Genomic DNA, 17,804 nt, shown 5'->3' with positions numbered 1-17,804 from the left:
AAAACCCCACAGTCCAGGTGTCGGGCCTGGGGTTCAGGGTCACTGGTTCAGAGCCAGAAACGAGCAAGGACGCCGAGCCCAGCCAGAGGCGGTGAAAGCCCTGCCCACGTTACAAGCATGGAAGGAAGCAGAAGAACAGAGGCTCCAGCCCATAACAGAGCTTCACCCCGCTCTCCCGCTGCCCCCAGGGCCCCCCACAGCTCTGCTCTCTGCCCCAGCACACCCTCCGGCGGCTGGAGGAGCCAGGGTGGGTGAGACACAGGCCCGGCCTTGAGAGGTGGGCGCCCGCGTGGGCTGAGAAGCTGAGGAAGCTGCCGGCCAGCTCAGGCCATACCACAGACCAGCCCCACCGGCCGGCACTGGGCCGGGATGGGGGATGATGGCGTGACTCTGGCCTGGGAACTGTCATCAGACCGAGGAGGCCATATTGCAGCTGGGAACTTAACGACTGGTGGCAGGAAGCCTGGGGGCAGGGCCGGAGGGACACAGCTGGGTGGGCTTTAACCCACGCTAAGCCTCAGCAGTGAGGTGGGGCTGCCCCCCAGCCCTGGCCCCCAGATGCTCTCCAGAAGGTGCCTGGAGTGGTCAGGAGGAGCTGAATGGACAGGGAAGGCCAAAGGGGCTTTTCCTCAGGGCAGCCCACCCCGGCTGAGAGCGCCAGTGTCCTGTTCCCACCCACCTGGCGCCTACAGGCGATGGGTTCCTCCCCCACCCCACCCCATCTCGGCTATGAGGTCACCTCATACCTGAGCTGGACAGGAACCACGATTGGCCAATGCACGCCCCGACTTGTGTGTGATCCCCAGCCCAGAGAGCACCAGGCTCCCGTGGGAAGCTGCTCGACCCTCTGGCATCCCCAGAGAGCCTGGTGCAGGGAGCTATGGGCTCCCAGGGGCTTGTGGGGACCAAGAGGCTGCAGGGGCAGGAGGAAGGAAAGGGCGTCCCAAAGAGACAGAGGGGAGAGGGGACCCCCGCTCCTGGTGGCAGCTGGAGTCACAGGCTTCAGGGCAGGATGAAGAAAGAGAAGCCTGCCCAGAGTCAGGACAGGCAGCCTGGAGTGGGCCTGGGGGCGGGAGGGGACTGGAGGGAGGAGGAGAAGGAGAGCTGGGAGAGGGCAGGGGTGGGGAGGGGTGGTCAGGGAGGGTCAGGCTGTGGGGAAATCCTTCCACCTCCCTGAGCTTCCATTTCCTCTTCTGGGGAATAGGACTGTAAGTTGACAGAGACTTTAGAGGATTAGAAGTGGCATTAAAATCAGGCACAGGCCCTCCCTGGTGGCGCAGCAGGTTAAAGCGCAGCTCTAAGAAGCTAAAGCCACTTCAGCATGAGTTCGATCCCTGCCTGCCCTGGAGGTGACCACATGGCATGGCAGACCCCTCCTGACCTGCCCGCTGCTCCCCTCAGCAGTGTACTTCATCAGTCGGCCTGTTCTGCTCCCCACTCTGTCTCTGGTGAATCCTCTCACCGCCCCTGCACCTCTGGCCTGTACCCCAGTTCTGTATACACAAATAAAAAAATCTTAAAAAAAAAAATCAGGCACAGGCCCGTGGTGGTCGCTGTATTTATAAAGTGCCCACTATGTGCCGCCTATTGCACGCAGGGCTGCAGGGAATCCCGGCTCCTGGGGACTGAGCACAGTCCCGGGTGGGGACAGGGTCCCGAGTCTGAGAGCACCAGCCGCCACAGGTGGTCCCCCTGCCTCCAGCCTGGCTCCACCTTCTGAGAGTAGGGGCTGCTCCTCCATGGGGGGACCCTCAGCTGGTCACGCTTGGCTCCGTGCCTGGTGGGCAAGGCCTTCCCACTGCCCACGTTGTCTTCACGCCCGCAGCGTGGGGAGGCACAAGAAACACCCTGCATAGGGCTAAGGACAGATTGTCGGCCCCCCACTCTGCCCTCCTCACCACCCCGAGACTGGGGTCCTTTAGGCCAGGCCCTGTCCCTCCCCAGGGCAGCCCAGACCAGAGCCGTGCCCCGCCCCAGCCCAGCCAGGCCAGGCGCAGAGCACGCAGCCGCAGCCGCAGCCGCAGGGAAGCCTTCCTGCCGCATGGGGCCTGCAAGTGCTGCCGGCTCACCTGCCGCCAGTGGGTGGGAGACAAAGCGGAGCCCCAAAGCGGAGCCCCAGGGGCTGGAACCAGGGGTGTGAGCACCACGTGACAGGGGATGAAGCTCTGAGGCAACCACAGGCCTGTTGGCCGATAAGGGGGTGCAGACGAATTGTGAGTCCCTCTGCACTCCCAAGCTAGACGCCCACACCAGCCCCCGGCAGTTTCCCAGCAGCCTGGGTCAGCTTGGGGTTCCTGAAAATCCCCCAAAATTCTGCACATCATCCACAAGAGACCTCAGACTCCAGCCCCAAGCAGACCCCCAGGCCAGGCCTGGGACTCAGGAAAAGGGGGGCTTCAGGGCCATCCGGGGGGCCTGGCCCCAGCGTGGTGGCTGCTTCCTCACTGGCTCGGCTCTGCTGCCCCCGTCATGGCTTCCTGAGCACCACTGCGTGGAGGGGCCTCGGCCCCAGCAGAGGGGCCCCCGACACAGCCTCACGCGCGGACCCGCCTCGGTCACCCCATTAGCAGCAGAGGACTTCTCTGAGAGATCCCCTGAGTCCCCTGCCCGAGCGCTGGGGCGGGGCTGGGGTGGGGCTGCCCCGCTCCTCTTCCCAGGATGCCCGGCCCTCCCGTGGCGTGTGGGACCCAGACAGGGCCTGAGTCACGCTCCTGGGAGCCTCAGTGTCCCCTTCCACACAATGGGGCGCCCGTGCCGCTCCCTGCACTTCCAGATAAATGACATCACCCTCGGATGCGCCAGCCCAGGCCAGGGCCGGTTCTTCTACTTGGGGCTGAGTGGGGGGGTCTGTGGGGGAAAGAGGGGAGAAAGGCGGGAAGCCTGGAGGGAGCAGTGCCTCCTCTCGCCGCCCTCCGGCCCCAGCCGTGCCCTGGCAGCCAGCGGAGAGCAGAGCCACACTCGCCTCCCAGATACTGGGCACGGACACCAGGAGAGTGGGGTGGCGTTGTGCCTGCGGCGCCGGGGAGGGCGGGGGGACTGCGAGCTCCTGGCACCAGGGAGCCCGCGGGCGTCAGGCAGAGGGCCGTTACCTGGGTTTCCTCACACCCCTTGTTTACTGCGGTTTCCAAGGCACAGAAAGGACTGGTGAGCTGCCCAGAGTCCTCATCCAGCTGCCCACTTCATAGACGGGGCTCAGCCTGCAGCCTCGGGGCTTGGGGAGGTGGGGCGTGGGGGCTCGGCTGCACCTGCCCCCTGCCCGCCCCAGGCCCACCCTCGGCTCTGGCTCGTGCGGGGTGTCTGGACAGCCCTCCTCTGACCAATTCTGTAGCAGTCAGCACCAGGCTGGCCAATGAAGCGGAGTAGAGGTGCTCTGCCCCTCACTAACCCCCTCCACTCACGCCCACTTCTCCAAGAAAACTAGACAATAAGGCCCACCCCACCTAGTGCTGGTTTACCCAAGGGGAGGCTTCCAGGCCTGGGCTGGCTAGGGCAGGGCCATGCTCCCCCTTCCCGGGGCCAGTTTCCCGCCAGCCCTTGCTGCCCGGCTGTGGCCACGGGGCCCAAGGGGAGACAGGTGCCAGGGAAGGTGGCACAACCCCCCAACACCCCCGCCCCTCCTAGGCAGTGGCTGAGCGCTTGAGGAAACACCCTCATGAGAGGGCCCCCCTTTCTCCCACTCTTCCCTGGGGTCCACAGATTCTGCAGCATAAGTTTCCAGTTTGCACCCCTAAGGTGGAAGTGATGGGGGTCTCCTGGGAGACCCACCGTCCCTTGGGGGTTCCCCCACACTAGCACAGGAACTTGAGCCCGAACGTCCAGCCGCCCCCACCTTCCCTCTGCCCTGCACCACACAACACTCCTCTCAGCCCTGGCCCACCACCACCCCTCCCGGAGGTGGACACTACCCACAGGACCTTGGGGACAACTGGCTGGGCTGTGTCATCCCTCTGGCTCTCACAGCCTCCTTTTATGGATGAGAAAAGGAGGCACAGCAACAGCCCAAGGTCACGGACCTACTGAAAGGGCAAGAGGCCACCTGAGATGCCCCCAAATGCTGACCACACCTCAGACCTGGCATCCCTGGACACCCTCCCTCAGCTCTCAGGCTCTTGGGAGTTTTAAAGCCCCCCCCCCAAGTTCTTCCCAGTTCTACAATTTGCTCCCCTCTAAGATGTCCCCTGACACCAAATTGACCTCAAGGGATGAAGCTGTGTCCATGGACACCCCTCCCCACCCCCTCTCCGCCCCAGGCCCACTTCAGCGGCCACAACCAGAGCACACGTCACATCTGAGTCCACAAGCTTTATTCAGGCAGGGCAGGAGCAGGGCGGAGGCCGGGCTGGGGAGGCCGGCAGCTGCAGGGGCTGTGGGGTCATCGGGGGCGGCTGCCCCCCTGCCCTGCGGGGGCGGGTGATCAGGAAGCGGTGTCCTCAGCGGGTGGTCTGGTGGACCTGCTCGCGGGAGGAGATGACCTTGCCGTCCTGCACCTCTTCCACGATGGTGCGCACCTGGCGGGTGGTCACGGCTGCAGGAGACACCCCCCAGGTGAGCGGGGGCTGAGAGGCCTGCCCCCCACTCGGTCCCCCGGCCCGGAGCTGAGCGCTGTCTCCCCCGTGGCCACCGATGTCACGTCTGGACTGGTCCCCCAACATCATGTCACGTGCATCCCTCCTGCCCTGGCCACTGTGCGTGCCCTTCCTTCCTTCTCTCTGTCCCCGAGGATGGTTTCATTCTGATGCTGGTCCTGCTCTAGAGAGGAGCCTGGCGGGTGGGAAACAGGTCTATCTCCCTCCGCTTGTCCGCAGCCTCCAGGACCTGGACCGTGCTCTGTTCCCCCATCACACTGGGACCTCCTGGCCAAGAACTAGATCCCCCCATTACCTTACCTGCCCACCAGACTGGAGGACAAGGCCCACTTCCCCTTCTCCCACAGACTAGACCTGAGGCAGGATGGCTGCTGCTCAGCTGTAGGGGCTCAGGTCAGGACCACGAGGCCTCGGCCCTAACTCCCCGAGAGCTAGGCCGGGTCTCCCATCCGGCCAGCATCTCCAGGGTAAGCGTCCTTTCCCTGCTCACCTACCTCCTGACCAGAAAGTGTCACCCCCGCCCCCGAGTCCCTGAGAAAAAACCCTGAACCCTAAGTGGGTCCCTTCCCGCATCCCTGCGAGGCTCAGCCACCATTCCCAGGAGGCCCTGGGGACCCTCCCCAGCCTTGTGCAGGCGGCCTCTGGCCCAGAGCAGCCCCAAACCTCAGCTAGCAAGATCCTTACGTTCTTTGGGTTTGTACTGAGTCAGGCTGCAAAAAAAAAAAAAAATCAGAGAGGAGATTAGATGTGGGTTCAGAAGCCCACCTTGCCCTGGGGCCCCCACCTTGCCCTGGGCCCCCCCACTCACTGGGCGTCCTCGCCCTCCAGCAGGCGGCGGTAGGTGGCGATCTCCTGCTCCAGCCTGGTCTTCACGTCCAGCAGGATCTTGTACTCCTGACTCTGCTGCTCCATCTCGCAGCGCAGCTGGCCCAGCTGCTCCTCCACGCTGCCGATCAGCCCCTGGATCTGGGACAGCTGCATGCAGTAGCGGTTCTCCGTCTCCGCCAGGCTGCCCTCCAGGGACGCTTTCTGCAGGAGCGGAGGAGAGCCAGGGTCAGCAAGGCTGGCGTGTGTCCGTCGGGGCCCCACCTACCGCCAGCCGGCCGGGGCCCACCATGCTGAGCTGGGACTGCAGCTCGATCTCCAGGGCCTGCACGGAGCGCCGGAGCTCCGAGATCTCGCTCTTGCCGCTCTGCACCAGCTCGCTGTTGGTGGCCACCTCGCGGTTCAGCTCCTCGGTCTGCAGACACAATGCACGAGGAGGCAACATGAACTTGGCGTCTGGAGCCAGAGGCCCCTCGGCCTCCCAGGCACCTGCGGCTCTTCCCACTGTCCATCACACCCTCACACAGCTCCCTGCTCACCTCTCCGCCTCTCAGACCCCCTCCCCAACCTGCGTCCTCACCCACATTCCACGCCCAAGCCCAGGCACCTCCCGGAATGCTAGGTTTCGCCTTTATCCCCTACAGTGGGAGGCAAGCCTGAGCCCAGCCCAGCAGGCAGTCTGACCCCTTGGGGGACAGAGGGCTGTGCCCGTCTGCGCCCTCTACCTCCCCCCCCCGTGGGGTTCCCCCGCCCCGCCCCCGCGCGAGCCAAGCCCAGCTGTGCCTGTGTGACCTTCTTCGGGGTCCATGAGGCTTGCTGAGACTAGAGTTCCCGGGGACCCCCAGCACTGAGCTCATTCCCAGGGGTCAACCTTGCACACACCCCCAGGAGAGGCCCTGGCCACAGCCGCCCCCACCTTGCTGAAGAACCAGTCCTCCGCGTCCTTGCGGTTCTTCTCCGCCATCTTCTCGTACTGGTCGCGCATCTCGTTGAGGACGCGGCTCAGGTCCACGCCGGGCGCGGCGTCCATCTCCACGTTGATCTCACCGCCCACCTGGCCTCGCAGGACACTCATCTCCTGTGGAGAACGGGGCTTGTGGGGGGCTCCAGGCCGCGCCATCACTCACTGCCTGCCTTGCCCCCCCACCGGGAGCCCTCTGCCTGCCTCTCCTGCACCTGCTGTCCTTCCCACTCTGTCACTCTGTCACTCTGTCACCTGCTTGGTGTGGCTCTGGCTCCTCCACAGATGGGAGGGCCACTGGACTCTGGGCTCCCCAGGAAGCAAAATCTAATCCCTAGGGTGTTCCCCCAAAACATCCCCTCTAGTTTCCAAACATCTACTTGGGGTCCAGATTTAAGGGTTTGAACTGGGGCAGGGAAGAGGCTTCACCCCTGCCTCCTGCGGGCTCTGCAGCCTGGGAGGGCCCCAACCAGGGAATGGAGCAGGGGGACCTCGTGCACCTGCCCACCCTCGTCCCACAGGCTCCGCCTTGGCACAGCCCAGAGCCCCGCCACCCTTGCACAGCCTCTGTGACCTGACATCCTGGCCCTCACCTCCTCGTGGTTCTTCCGCAGGTAGGCCAGCTCCTCCTTGAGGTTCTCGATCTGCATCTCCAGGTCGGCCCTGGCCAGGGTCAGCTCGTCCAGCACCCGGCGCAGGCCGTTGATGTCGGCCTCCACGCTCATGCGCAGGGCCTGTTCCGTCTCGAACCTGCAAAGGAATGCAGGGACTTAAGCCTAGACGCTGAGCCTGGCAGGCCCAGGCCGGGCCCAGCACTGCCTTCCCCAGGACTCGGAGGCTTTGTAAGGAAGGATGAGGGAGCAGAGTCGAAGCAAACTGCAGCCCGGGCCCCTGAGCCCACGCAGGGCCAGGCCCCACACCCACCAGCTCCCTAACTGCCCTCCCGCCTCCCACCCCGCCACCTCCTCTTCATCACCTGCCTGAGCCCAGTGACCCCAGCAGGGGCTGCATCCTGCACTCAGAGGTGGGCGCTCAGCCGCACTTAGGGCTTCCCACCCCCAGTCCTAGACCAAGTTGCCCTCGCTGGGGTGCCCCAGCTCTGGCTGCCTGCGCCCACTGACTGCGGCTCACTTGGTGCGGAAGTCGTCAGCAGCCAGGCGGGCGTTGTCGATCTGCAGCAGGATGCTGGCGTTGTCCACGGTGGCCGTGAGGATCTGCGGGGACGGGCGGCATCTCGTCACTGTGGGGGAGTCACCCGGGGCCCTGCAGGGGGTCTCCCTGCTGCAGCCAGGATGGATGTGGCTGCTTCCCAGGAGCCCTCCCTCCTGCCTCTTGCTGAGTGTGATTGGTGGTAGAGGCGGAGCCCATAGGGCTCAGGTGTCCTGAACCTTCTCCCCCTGCCCCCAGCTCCCTACACACACCAGGGCCTGCTTCCATCAAGGGCAGGTGGGGAGCGTCCAGACCGGAAGGACAATGGTCCCTGGCAGGAGCCTTCCCGGAATCCCAGAAGCGGGGTGGATGCAAACAAACCTCCTCCTTCACACCTGGGGACACCATGCCCCCGAGGGGCTCCCCAGAGGGAGCTTAAAGGAGCCCTCATTGAAGAGCAGCCCCAAGTTGTGAATCAGGACCCCTGGTGACCCCGAGCCTGGGCTCCAGCAGGCAGCCTGGCTCCCTGAGGTTCGCTGAGCCCCATTGTTGAGAGGGCAGCAGGAGGGATAGGGAAGCCAGAAAAGTGCCCAAATAAGGCTCGCAAGACACCTCCAAAGGTCCCGCCCTGCCCTCCTGCCTCCTCCTCCCAGAAGGTGCCATTGGGAGCTCACTGACACGCCTCATCCCGCCATCTCCCCAAACCCCTCTGGCTCCAAGGAGGGAGGGGGTGGCCTCACATCCAGCCCCTCATGGGTCCAGCCTCCTCAGGCACCCGCTCAGGCTGAGCTCACACAAGCTGCCAGGAAACTCCACGAGAATGGAACCGAGGATGGGCCTGGTCAGGCTGCTGCCCCAGTTGGGGAGAGGAGGCACGGGGGGCCCAGGCGGGCTCCAGAAGCCACGTCAGAGCCAAGCTGTCCTGGACTAGCTAGGGCAGCCCATGCTAATTCTAGGCCTCGTCCAGGGCTGGAGCCCAGGGGATGGAATGAGGGTGGGGAGAAGCTGCGCCCCCCCAGGTCCCTCCCCTACAGGCCCCACCTTGTTCTTCAGGTCCTCGATGGTGTGGTAGTAGTGGCTGTAGTCGCGGGCAGGCCCCGGGGCCTGCTTCTGGTACCAGTCGCGGATCTTCACCTCCAGGTCGGTGTTGGCCTCCTCCAGGGCGCGCACCTTGTCCAGGTAGGAGGCCAGGCGGTCGTTGAGGTTCTGCATGGTGGCCTTCTCGCCTCCAGCCAACAGCCCATCCACAGACCCAAAGCTGCCCCCAAAGCTGCCGCCATAGCTGCCGCCAGAGCCGAAGCTATAGCAGCTGGAGTAGCTGCTGCCCCCACCGAGGGCACTGCCCAGGCCTCCCCCTGACCCCAGCCTGCAGGAGCCAGTGCCCAGGCTGCCCGACAGCCGGCAGGAGGTGCGGGACGAGCCGCCCCCCAGGCCGGAGGAGCCCTTGATGGAGCTGGAGGAGGTGAACTGGCGGATGGTGGTGGTCATGGCGGCGGGCGCTGGCAGGCACAAAGCAAGAGGGTTCAAGGAGAGAGAAACCCAAGGAGCATGTCGCTGCCGGGACCCGCGTGCCTCCTTTATAGGCCGGCAAGTGGGCGTAGCGATTACAACAGGCTTGCTCCTGGGTTTCCATTCCCCTGGGCTTTCATCACCGCTGGCCGCCTGCCAGCTCCCAGGTGGCTGCGGGCCCCCTCCCCTCCCACCAGCGGGGCTTTGCTCATTGCTCCGAACCCCCGTGCTGGGCGTCTGCGTGAACAAGTGTGTATCGCTGGTCTCGGGCTGTCACCTGTGATTCAGGCGGGCCCTGAAGCTATGCTTTCCCATGACCTAATAGGGGAAGAGGAAAAGCAGGACGTCACCGGCCCTGGGCTCTCCCAGGCAGCTGCCACCCCCACGTGCCCGCCTGGACCCTGCTCTGGTGGGGCAATGGGCTGGGGAGCCAGGCAGCCCAGCCTGAGGCTGCTCCCCGAGACAAGCAGGACCAAGACCTTGTCCTGCCTTCGGAAACCGGACCTGAGGCCACTGGGCCCGCGGCGCCACACAGGAGTGCTGTGTCTCAGCCGATGGGCCTCAGAGTATGTCCCGACCCACCTAACTCACGGCTGAGCTGGCAGTGCGGCCTCCTTCACCCCTCCGGGCCACAGCAGCCGTGGACCTCGGGGGATCCCCTTCTGCAGAGCCCCATCACCAAGGAGGCCCTCGAGAGGCTGCTTCCCTCTGGTCAGTTGGCTGCCCTGGCCCCCCACCATCCCCACCACCCACAATCCCCCCCAGCCCCCTACTCCTCCACCTCCACCCTGCCCTGAGACCCACTGGTGAGCCTCCTCTTGCACCTTCCCCACCTCCCTCCGAATCCTGAGCCCCAGGGCAGGCAGAAAAGGGGCTTCCCTTTAGGATGGGCAATGGCAGGCTGGGTGGGGAAGTCCACGGGGAACTGAGAAAGATAGGAGAGTGCGCACGCTCCCTCCCACTTCATTCAACGTCCCCCTTCCGCACATCCTGTCCCACGTGAGAGACCTAGACCACAGGTCCTGACCAGCTGGGAACCCTACAGGACACTGGGCAAGGTCGGGGTGGGTCAAGCCTCCCCCCAGCCCAGGCTCCCAGGGTCTCAGCAGGCCCGCTGGGCGGATGCAGTTGTGTCTCAGGCTGCCGGTGGCTTCCCCTCTCCAGACAGGCCCAGACAGCCCCGGCCAGCAGCTGAGAGAGATTCCCCAATAGCCCAGCGGCTGCCAAGCCACCAAAGCAAACAGGACGCCCCCCCACGCTCACCGGCACGGCAGCCACCCCGCCCCGCACACACCCCCAGCCAGCCAGAGCCGGTCTGGTTTCCTGGACTGACTGTGTCTGTGGCTGCCACCTCCCCTCCCCATCAGCGAGGGGAAAGCTCCTGGAAAGCCCCCTGCCGGGCACTTCTCCCTCTGATCTGGAACCTGGACCCGCCCTGGATGAGGCAGGGAATGTCTGTCACAGGTGTGGTTCCCAGCAAAGCTGCGGGGCCCTCCCAGGGATCAGCCCCAGCAACAGGGACCCAGGAGCTGATTCTTAGAAGCTTTCCCAGCCAGATGTATGTCCCAACTCTGCACGCTCAATCCTGCTCCCTCCAGGGTCCTCCCAAGGGCACCAGGCCCAGGCAAGTTGGCAGGTAACAAACACCTCCCCCAACCACTCCACAAACCCTCCCCTCCCCCCACCCTCCATCCACCTGCCCTAAGTCAACAACCAAGCTGATGACACCAGGCATTGAACTTCAGGCAAAGCTTTAATAGCAGTCACAGAGGCAGAGCCAGGAGGCCCCTGGTGAGGGCTGCAGGGAGCAGATACAAAAAGGTCACAGCTCCCCGTTGGGGGTGCAGTCAGGCAACTGGGGCATGGTGGTGGCATGCTGGGAGCTGGAAGCGAGGGCAGCCCCTTGGCCCTCGAGGCTGGGCAGCTGCAGGGAGAAAGGGGCCTCAGTGGGTCGAGCGGTGGACCTGCTCGCGGGAGGAGACCACCTTGCCATCCTGCATCTCCTCCACGATGGTGCGGACCTGGCGGCTGGTCACCGAGGCTGTGGGCAGCGGAGGAGACATAGGCAACCTCAGGCCCAGCCCTCCCCAGTCTCCCGCTGAGGGTCCTCGGCCTCTCCCCGCTGCCCGCCGGGCAGGACCAGGCAGGCTCTTACCTTCTCGGGTGGGCTGCGAGGCCAAGGATGAGGAGTACTGACCGGCCAGGCTGCAAGGAAAGGGGGCCGGTCAGCCCAGGGGGGCCGGTGGAACCCAGCCCCCCGGGCTGGCTGCTGGGGAGTAGCGTGGCTGGGGAGACGGGGGGCGGCGGGAGAAGCCCCTCCCAAAGCAGGGAGAAATGACAGCAGCAGTGCAGGGAAAAGCAGGCCACCACAGCATCAAAGATGAGGCAGGAAGAAGGAACAAGGGCAGAGGACACCCCAGCCCTGGGCCCGAGGTTCTGCGGCTCACCAGGATTTACAAGGAGAAGCTGAGCAAGCGGTTTTTCCATGCCCTAAAGGGCCCGACAAATCAGTTAAAGCAGGAGAGACTGTGGCTAGACTACAGATGGACTTCCCCACCAGCAGAGAGGAAAATGCTGGACTCTGGTAACAGGGGACTGCAGGGCATTCTCAGCACCTTTACGCCGGCCTTACCCACCCTGCCAGCTCCCCCCCACCCTGGGTACGCGCGTCTCCACGGTGGCAGAAACCAGGCATAACACCCCAAGCGCTCACACAGCCCTCAGAGTCGCCCTGAAGAGTCACCGTCCCCGCTCCAGCCCTGCCGGAGGCAGCTGTGACACGTGGGCTCACCCCTCCCTACCCTGCCCTGCCCACCAAGGGTAGGACTCTGCTCCCTGCCGCTGCCTGCTCCAGCCTCCTCCCGGGTCTCCCTGGCCCCACCGAGACCCCTGTGAGCTGCTTCTCCCTCTGCAGCCGGAGTGAAGGTCCTGAGCGATCCTGTCGCCCGAGCCGCTCCGCTGCCTCCCGGCGCCTACAGCGCCTACAGCGTCTAGCAGCTTTAACTCGGACTTCGGAGCTCCGTCGGCCCTCTGCTCCTCCCCCCAGCCCTTAGCAGGGAGCTGCCACCCCCGGGGGGGAGCAGCCCTGGGCCCACTCACTGGGTGTCCTCGCCCTCCAGCAGGCGGCGGTACGTGGCGATCTCCTGCTCCAGCCTGGACTTCACGTCCAGCAGCACCTGGTACTCGTGGTTCTGGCGCTCCATGTCGCAGCGCACCTCACACAGCTGCTGCTCGATGTTGCCGATGAGCCCCTGCAGCTGGGCCAGCTGCGCCCCGTAGCGCGCCTCGGTCTCCGCCACGCTGCCCTCCAGCGACGCTTTCTATGGGCCGACGGGACACGCCGGGTGAGGCCGAGCGGGGCCCCTGCCCCACAGCACAGCACACAGGGAAGGGACCCGCCCGCGTGGGGCTGGGGCGCTGCTGGTATGCGGGGCGGCGACCAGGGGTCGGTGAGGTGGGGCCCACCCTGGGGTGGCGGGTGCGGGCCCAGGCCGGGGGTGGGGGGGCCCACCATGCTGAGCTGGGCCTGCAGCTCGATCTCCAGGTTCTGCACCGAGCGGCGGAGCTCCGTGATCTCTGTCCTGCTGCTCTGCAGGGCCTCCGTGTTGGTGGCCACCTCGCGGTTCAGCTCCTCGGTCTGCAGGGGAAGGCAGGGCGGCGGGGCTGAGGGAGGCCCGCGCAGGGGGCGCACAGGACAGCTGCGGCCCTGAGCCCGGGCGGCCCAGACCTGCTCCCCAAGCCCCTCCCTGACTTCCAGGGAGCCCCAAACACAGGGAGACCCGCTGGAACTGAGCACATTCACCTGCACTGGCCACCCGCTTCCGCTCCACCCCTGAACCACTGGCACAGCAGGAGACTGGCCCCCCGTTGCTCTTCTTGTGCCTTGACCGTCCAGGGCCCTGCAGACGCCCAGGGTGTCAACGGAGGCCACGCGTTATGCGCCAAATACACACACCTGCGCCAGCGTGCGGCCCCGCCGGGAGCCGAGACCCGGATCTCTCCCGGGGACACAGCGGAGGGCGTGCCGATGCCTCTCGGAGCCTCGCAGCTTGCATCTAACTCCAGGGCTTGGGCCAGAGGTTTCCAGATGTCCTTCGGCTGCACAGCCGGTACTCCGCCACAGCGCACGCGCGGCCACCCACCTTGCTGAAGAACCAGTCCTCCGCGTCCTTGCGGTTCTTCTCCGCCATCTTCTCGTACTGGTCGCGCATCTCGTTGAGGACGCGGCTCAGGTCCACGCCGGGCGCGGCGTCCATTTCCACGCTGACGTCCCCGCCCACCTGGCCTCGCAGGGAGTTCATCTCCTGGACAGAGGGAGAACAGGAGCTCATGCAGAGCCACCTGAGGCCTGCCCTCTGCACCTCGTGGAGCTGGGCGCAGGTGACAGACAGGCCTGCTGTGATCATGCCCCAAACGTGCAGGGCAGTGAGGTCCAGCCTTCCTCTACACACTTGGGTCCACCCCCATGTATGCTGGGGCAGCAGAGATGGCAAGTCCTAGTCGCGGTGGGGGCCAAGCCGGGACAACCTCACCCATTGCCCCACCACCTGCCATGTCCCCATGGCCAACCACACAGCAGTGCCAGCGCCCGAGAGGCCAAGCCAGGCCTCCGAGGATGTGGGAAATGCAGCAGACAACCAGCCTCAAAGCCAAGAGGAGAGGCGGTCCATCCTCCACTGCGCAGGGCTTAGACCCCCAGCCAGGCAGCTCAGTGGTCAGCTAGAAGGGGCCACCGGGCTCATTTGTCCTCCTCAGAGTCATTGGTCCTCATCCTAGGCCAAGCCTTGAGGTCCCTGGGGCCCAATACTGTTTGGAAAAGGAAGGTGGGGGAGGTGGCAGGGTGGTGGCAGACCTTGACATAAATAAATACGGGTCAGACAGACCGGAGGGAAGCCCTGTGCCACCTGGAGAAGCCCCGCGGCCTCCGGTTCTCGGTCTCACTGGCCGGAAGCCGAGCCTCCTTCGCCCAGCCGTGGATATCAGCTGAGATAATTGCTGTGAATCACTTGTAATGTGCAGATGTTTGTTGTTATGACTATCACCATTACAATTAATTATAATAATTAGCACGCTTGCTCTTAGACTGGCTCGCTCATTAGCTAGTTAACTGTCACCGCAGTGGGCTGCGCCTGCAGGGACAAAGGAAGCAGTCCTTGGGGAGAGGCCATACCAGGGCCCTCGGGGGGCCCGGGGCAGAGCCAGGACCCCCCCAGAGGCTCTGGCCCAGGAAGGCAGGGCCCAGCCTCACTCGTCCCAGGCCACTTCCTGCTTCGTTGCTAAGCTTTCTTCCTCACCTCCTCGTGGTTCTTCTTCATGTAGGCCAGCTCCTCCTTCAGGCTCTCGATCTGCATCTCCAGGTCAGTCCTGGCCAGGGTCAGTTCGTCCAGCACCCGGCGCAGGCCATTGGTGTCGGCCTCCACGCTCATGCGCAGGTTCAGCTCCGTCTCGTACCTGCAGGGATGCAGGCGTGAGCCACAGAGTGTGTGGCCACCCCTCGTGCCGTAGGGGGTTTGTGGGGTACAGGCCCAGAGCCCACCCACACTGGAGCAGACTCACTTGGTGCGGAAGTCGTCGGCGGCCAGGCGGGCATTGTCAATCTGCAGCACCAAGTTGGCGTTGTCGATGGTGGCCGCCAGGATCTGGGGGACACCAGGATTTGGTGAACTAGGCAGCCCAGGAAGGTCCCAGCAAACCCCTCTTGCAGTCCATGTGAGAGGGGTCAGAGTGAGGGAGCTAGGGGCTCTGGCTGGAATGGGAGCACCTGCTGGGAATGCAGGGAAGGGATTGGATACCAGACACGGGTTACCAGGGAGGGGACAGGACACCACACAGGTAGCCAGGATCCCAGAAGAGAGACCCACATGCACACCTCTCCCACCATAGGATCACAGTCCAAGCTGCCTGGACCTCACTCCCTCTACCCTGACTAAATTCACCTCTAGGTTTGGTTGCCACCTCCTCCAGGAAGTGCTCCATGATTTCCTGGTGTGGGTCCCTCCTTCTGTCAGTTCCTCCCCATAGCTCCTCCACAGCACTTCTCCCAGATACAATTTTTCTATGACTTTTTTTACTCCCTCCTCCGCTAAAGCCTGAGCTCCAAGGGGCAAAGTCATGTCTGCCTGTTGTCTTCGGAATCTCCAGTCCTGGGTACAGTGCCTGACCCAGAGTCAGCCCTAAAACATTTGTGTAATTGAGCCCTCCCTGGTGTTGCAACGGGTTAAAATGCAGCAGCACTATGAAGCTACCTACAGCTGCTTCAGCACAAGTTCGATCCCCGGCCAGGGAGGTGGTCCACATGGCGCAGCAGACCTCTAAGGTCTCACCCACTGCTCCCTCAGCAGTGTGTTTCAGTAGATCTGCCTATTCTGCTCCCCACTGTCTCACCCCCACACCTCTGGCCTGTACCCCAGTTCTATATGCATACATAAATAAACCTTTTTTTTAATTTGTGGATTTAAAATTTGTGTAATTAAGTAATTGATTGATTGACTAATGAACGAGTCCCACTTGAGATCTAGGAAGAAGTCCTTTGCCACAGATCACCCTGGGGGTTCACAAGAGAACAGAGGAGGAGGAGGTCAGGGAGTGTTATTATTTCTGACTCCTGACTGTCTTTATTGTTGTGAGACGTGGGGGGAGAGGTATGGGGGTGGGGTGAGGGTGGGGCCCAGAGCAGGGAAGAAGTCCTGGTGGAAGTGGCATTTGGGCTGCTGAAGACTGAGGGCTGACGTGTTTAGGGCATGGTGGGGAGACCCAGCAGGCAAAAGCAGCCCCGAGCGTCTCCTCCTGCGCCGCAAAGCCCACTGGAGGCCCTCAGTTCTGTGAAACAAGCCTGGGACAGGCCCGGGGCCCGCGAAGCCGCCGTGGGCCTGAGTGGCCTTCCGAGCCGCAGCCCCACCCCCACCCACCCTGCTCAGGAAGCTGCTTGGCTCAGCCAGCTCCCTGGGGTGACTCAGAGGGGCAAGACCTGGGGTGCTGGGGGAGTGGGAGTGAGGAGCTGGCTGACCCCAGAGCTGGGAACGCTGACTCACAGGGCTCCCCTGGGCTCCCGGCTGCCCAGACCAAGCCCAGTATCTGATCTGGGGCTGCCAGCAGCTGTCTCCGGGGGAAAGTGCAGGAATCCCCTGCTCAGTGGCCGGCCCAGCAGGCAGCACCAAGCCTGCTTCTGCACCAGGAAATGAAGCAACCTGCCCTCCCAGGGCCAGCCGGCTCCAGCCTCATCTCCCCCAAACCTGGGTCTCAAGGCTCCTTAACTTCCCACCCACATGGGGGGCGGGGGCGGGGGCAATGCTGCTGGACACTCAAGAGCAGGGCTGGTGCAGAAGGTCCAGCCACATGTACAGAAAGGCCATGTTCTCACAGGCCATGCGTGTGTGTCTGTGTGTTGCCTCCATCAGACTAAGAAGTTCCTTCCCTTGGGAGTTTCCAGGAGGAGCGAGAAGACAGCTCCTCCTTCAGGGACCACCCTCCCCCACCACCATCATAATCTGAAAGGACAGACAGGACCCCCCCCATGACCGCCATGGAGGGAAGAGAGGGACCCCCCAAAAGCAGCCACAGAACATGCTAGAATCAAGGAAATCAGCACTGAGCAGAGTGTAAGCTGAAAGGCAAACGTTGAAGGGATTCCGAGATGTGACAGTGACAGCCAAGTGCAACCCACCAAGGAGGGCTGCCTGGAGGAGGCTGACCCGCGGGGTGCAGACCACAGCGGGTGGCAAAGGAGGCTCCTTGCTCTCTGCCTTGGCCTGTGGTGTCCTTCCCACCCGCAGATTCTCTGCTGCCTTCGAGGTTCTGAAGGCCTCCTGCTCTCTCCATCACCCACCCAAGGGATGTCCCTGGGGCCTGGGACCAGGGAGGACACGGGACTGGGATCCAGAGCCAGTGAGTGTGTGGAAGGATAGAAGGAGAGAGGGGGCTGGGTCGTGGAGGCCGAGGACACAGATGTCCACAGAGGTCCCGCGCTGGTTACTAGCACAGGGGAGGGGAGGCCCACCTTGCTCCGCAGGTCCTCGATGGTCCTGAAGTAGTGGCTGTAGTCGCGGGCCGGCCCTGGGGCCTGCTTCTTGTACCAGTCGTGGATCTTCACCTCCAGGTCGGCATTGGCCTCCTCCAGGGCGTGCACCTTGTCCAGGTAGGAGGCCAGGCGGTCGTTGAGGTTCTGCATGGTGGCCTTCTCGCCACCCCCCAGCAGCGCATCGGTCATGCCAAAGCTGGAGCCGTAGCCCCCACCCAGACTGCAGGTGTAGCTCCCGCCGTAGCCGCCTCCCAAGCCCGACGAGAAGCGGGACGAGGTGACCGACATGTTGCTACAGCTGCTGCCGGCTCCCAGGAGGCTGGGGGCCCGACAGGCGCCCCCGACATGGAGGGAAGAGGCCCGAGAAAAACCCCCGCCAGGCCCACACAGGCCCTTGACGGAGCCGGAGGTCGAGAACTGGTAGGTGCTGCTGGTGGTGGCAGACATGGCGTCCACAGTCAGGAGCAGGGTCTGGTCCCGGCGGACACCCTGCGGGCCCTTTATAGCCGGGCTCAGTGGGGGCTGGATCCCTGACCCTTGAAGTCAGAGCCAAAAACCCCAGCCATGTAATTTGCTTCCGTACCAGCCGCCCAGGGCCTGGGGCCCAGCTGGACACTCAGTGCACCCCCGGGGCCCCTTGCCTGCCCAAGCCTGGCCTGGGCATGGTGGCCTCTGAGCAGTCCATTGTCTTCTCAAAATCAAAACTGGGGTTGGAACTGCAGCCCCGGGGGAGGGTGATCCTCCATCCTCAGATGCA

At 64.0% G+C, this 17,804-nt stretch overlaps 2 protein-coding genes across 2 annotated transcripts; both read right to left on the bottom strand.

Annotated features, from left to right (window-relative positions):
• Positions 1-4,298: 4,298 nt before the first annotated feature.
• On the bottom strand, positions 4,299-9,120 carry LOC101636913 (keratin, type I cytoskeletal 17). Its single transcript, XM_004684190.2, has 8 exons — positions 8,563-9,120; positions 7,504-7,586; positions 6,966-7,122; positions 6,328-6,489; positions 5,701-5,826; positions 5,395-5,615; positions 5,271-5,296; positions 4,299-4,525 (listed from the first exon to the last, which is right to left on the bottom strand). Exons 1-8 carry the CDS (start codon positions 9,007-9,009, stop codon positions 4,431-4,433), a joined length of 1,317 nt encoding a protein of 438 aa, XP_004684247.1. The 5' UTR covers positions 9,010-9,120; the 3' UTR covers positions 4,299-4,430.
• A 1,658-nt stretch (positions 9,121-10,778) lies between these two features.
• LOC101637151 (keratin, type I cytoskeletal 42) lies at positions 10,779-17,552 on the bottom strand. The gene is made up of 8 exons (XM_004684191.2): positions 17,027-17,552; positions 14,587-14,669; positions 14,325-14,481; positions 13,173-13,334; positions 12,542-12,667; positions 12,130-12,350; positions 11,186-11,235; positions 10,779-11,071 (listed from the first exon to the last, which is right to left on the bottom strand). Exons 1-8 carry the CDS (start codon positions 17,492-17,494, stop codon positions 10,974-10,976), a joined length of 1,365 nt encoding a protein of 454 aa, XP_004684248.1. The 5' UTR covers positions 17,495-17,552; the 3' UTR covers positions 10,779-10,973.
• Between the last annotated feature and the right edge of the window lie 252 nt (positions 17,553-17,804).

This window comes from Condylura cristata, unplaced genomic scaffold, assembly GCF_000260355.1.
Source record: "Condylura cristata isolate star-nosed mole 26May11 unplaced genomic scaffold, ConCri1.0 scaffold00017, whole genome shotgun sequence".
In the NCBI taxonomy this organism is placed as follows: Eukaryota; Metazoa; Chordata; class Mammalia; order Eulipotyphla; family Talpidae; genus Condylura; species Condylura cristata.
This window is presented reverse-complemented; position numbering and strand designations above follow the sequence as displayed.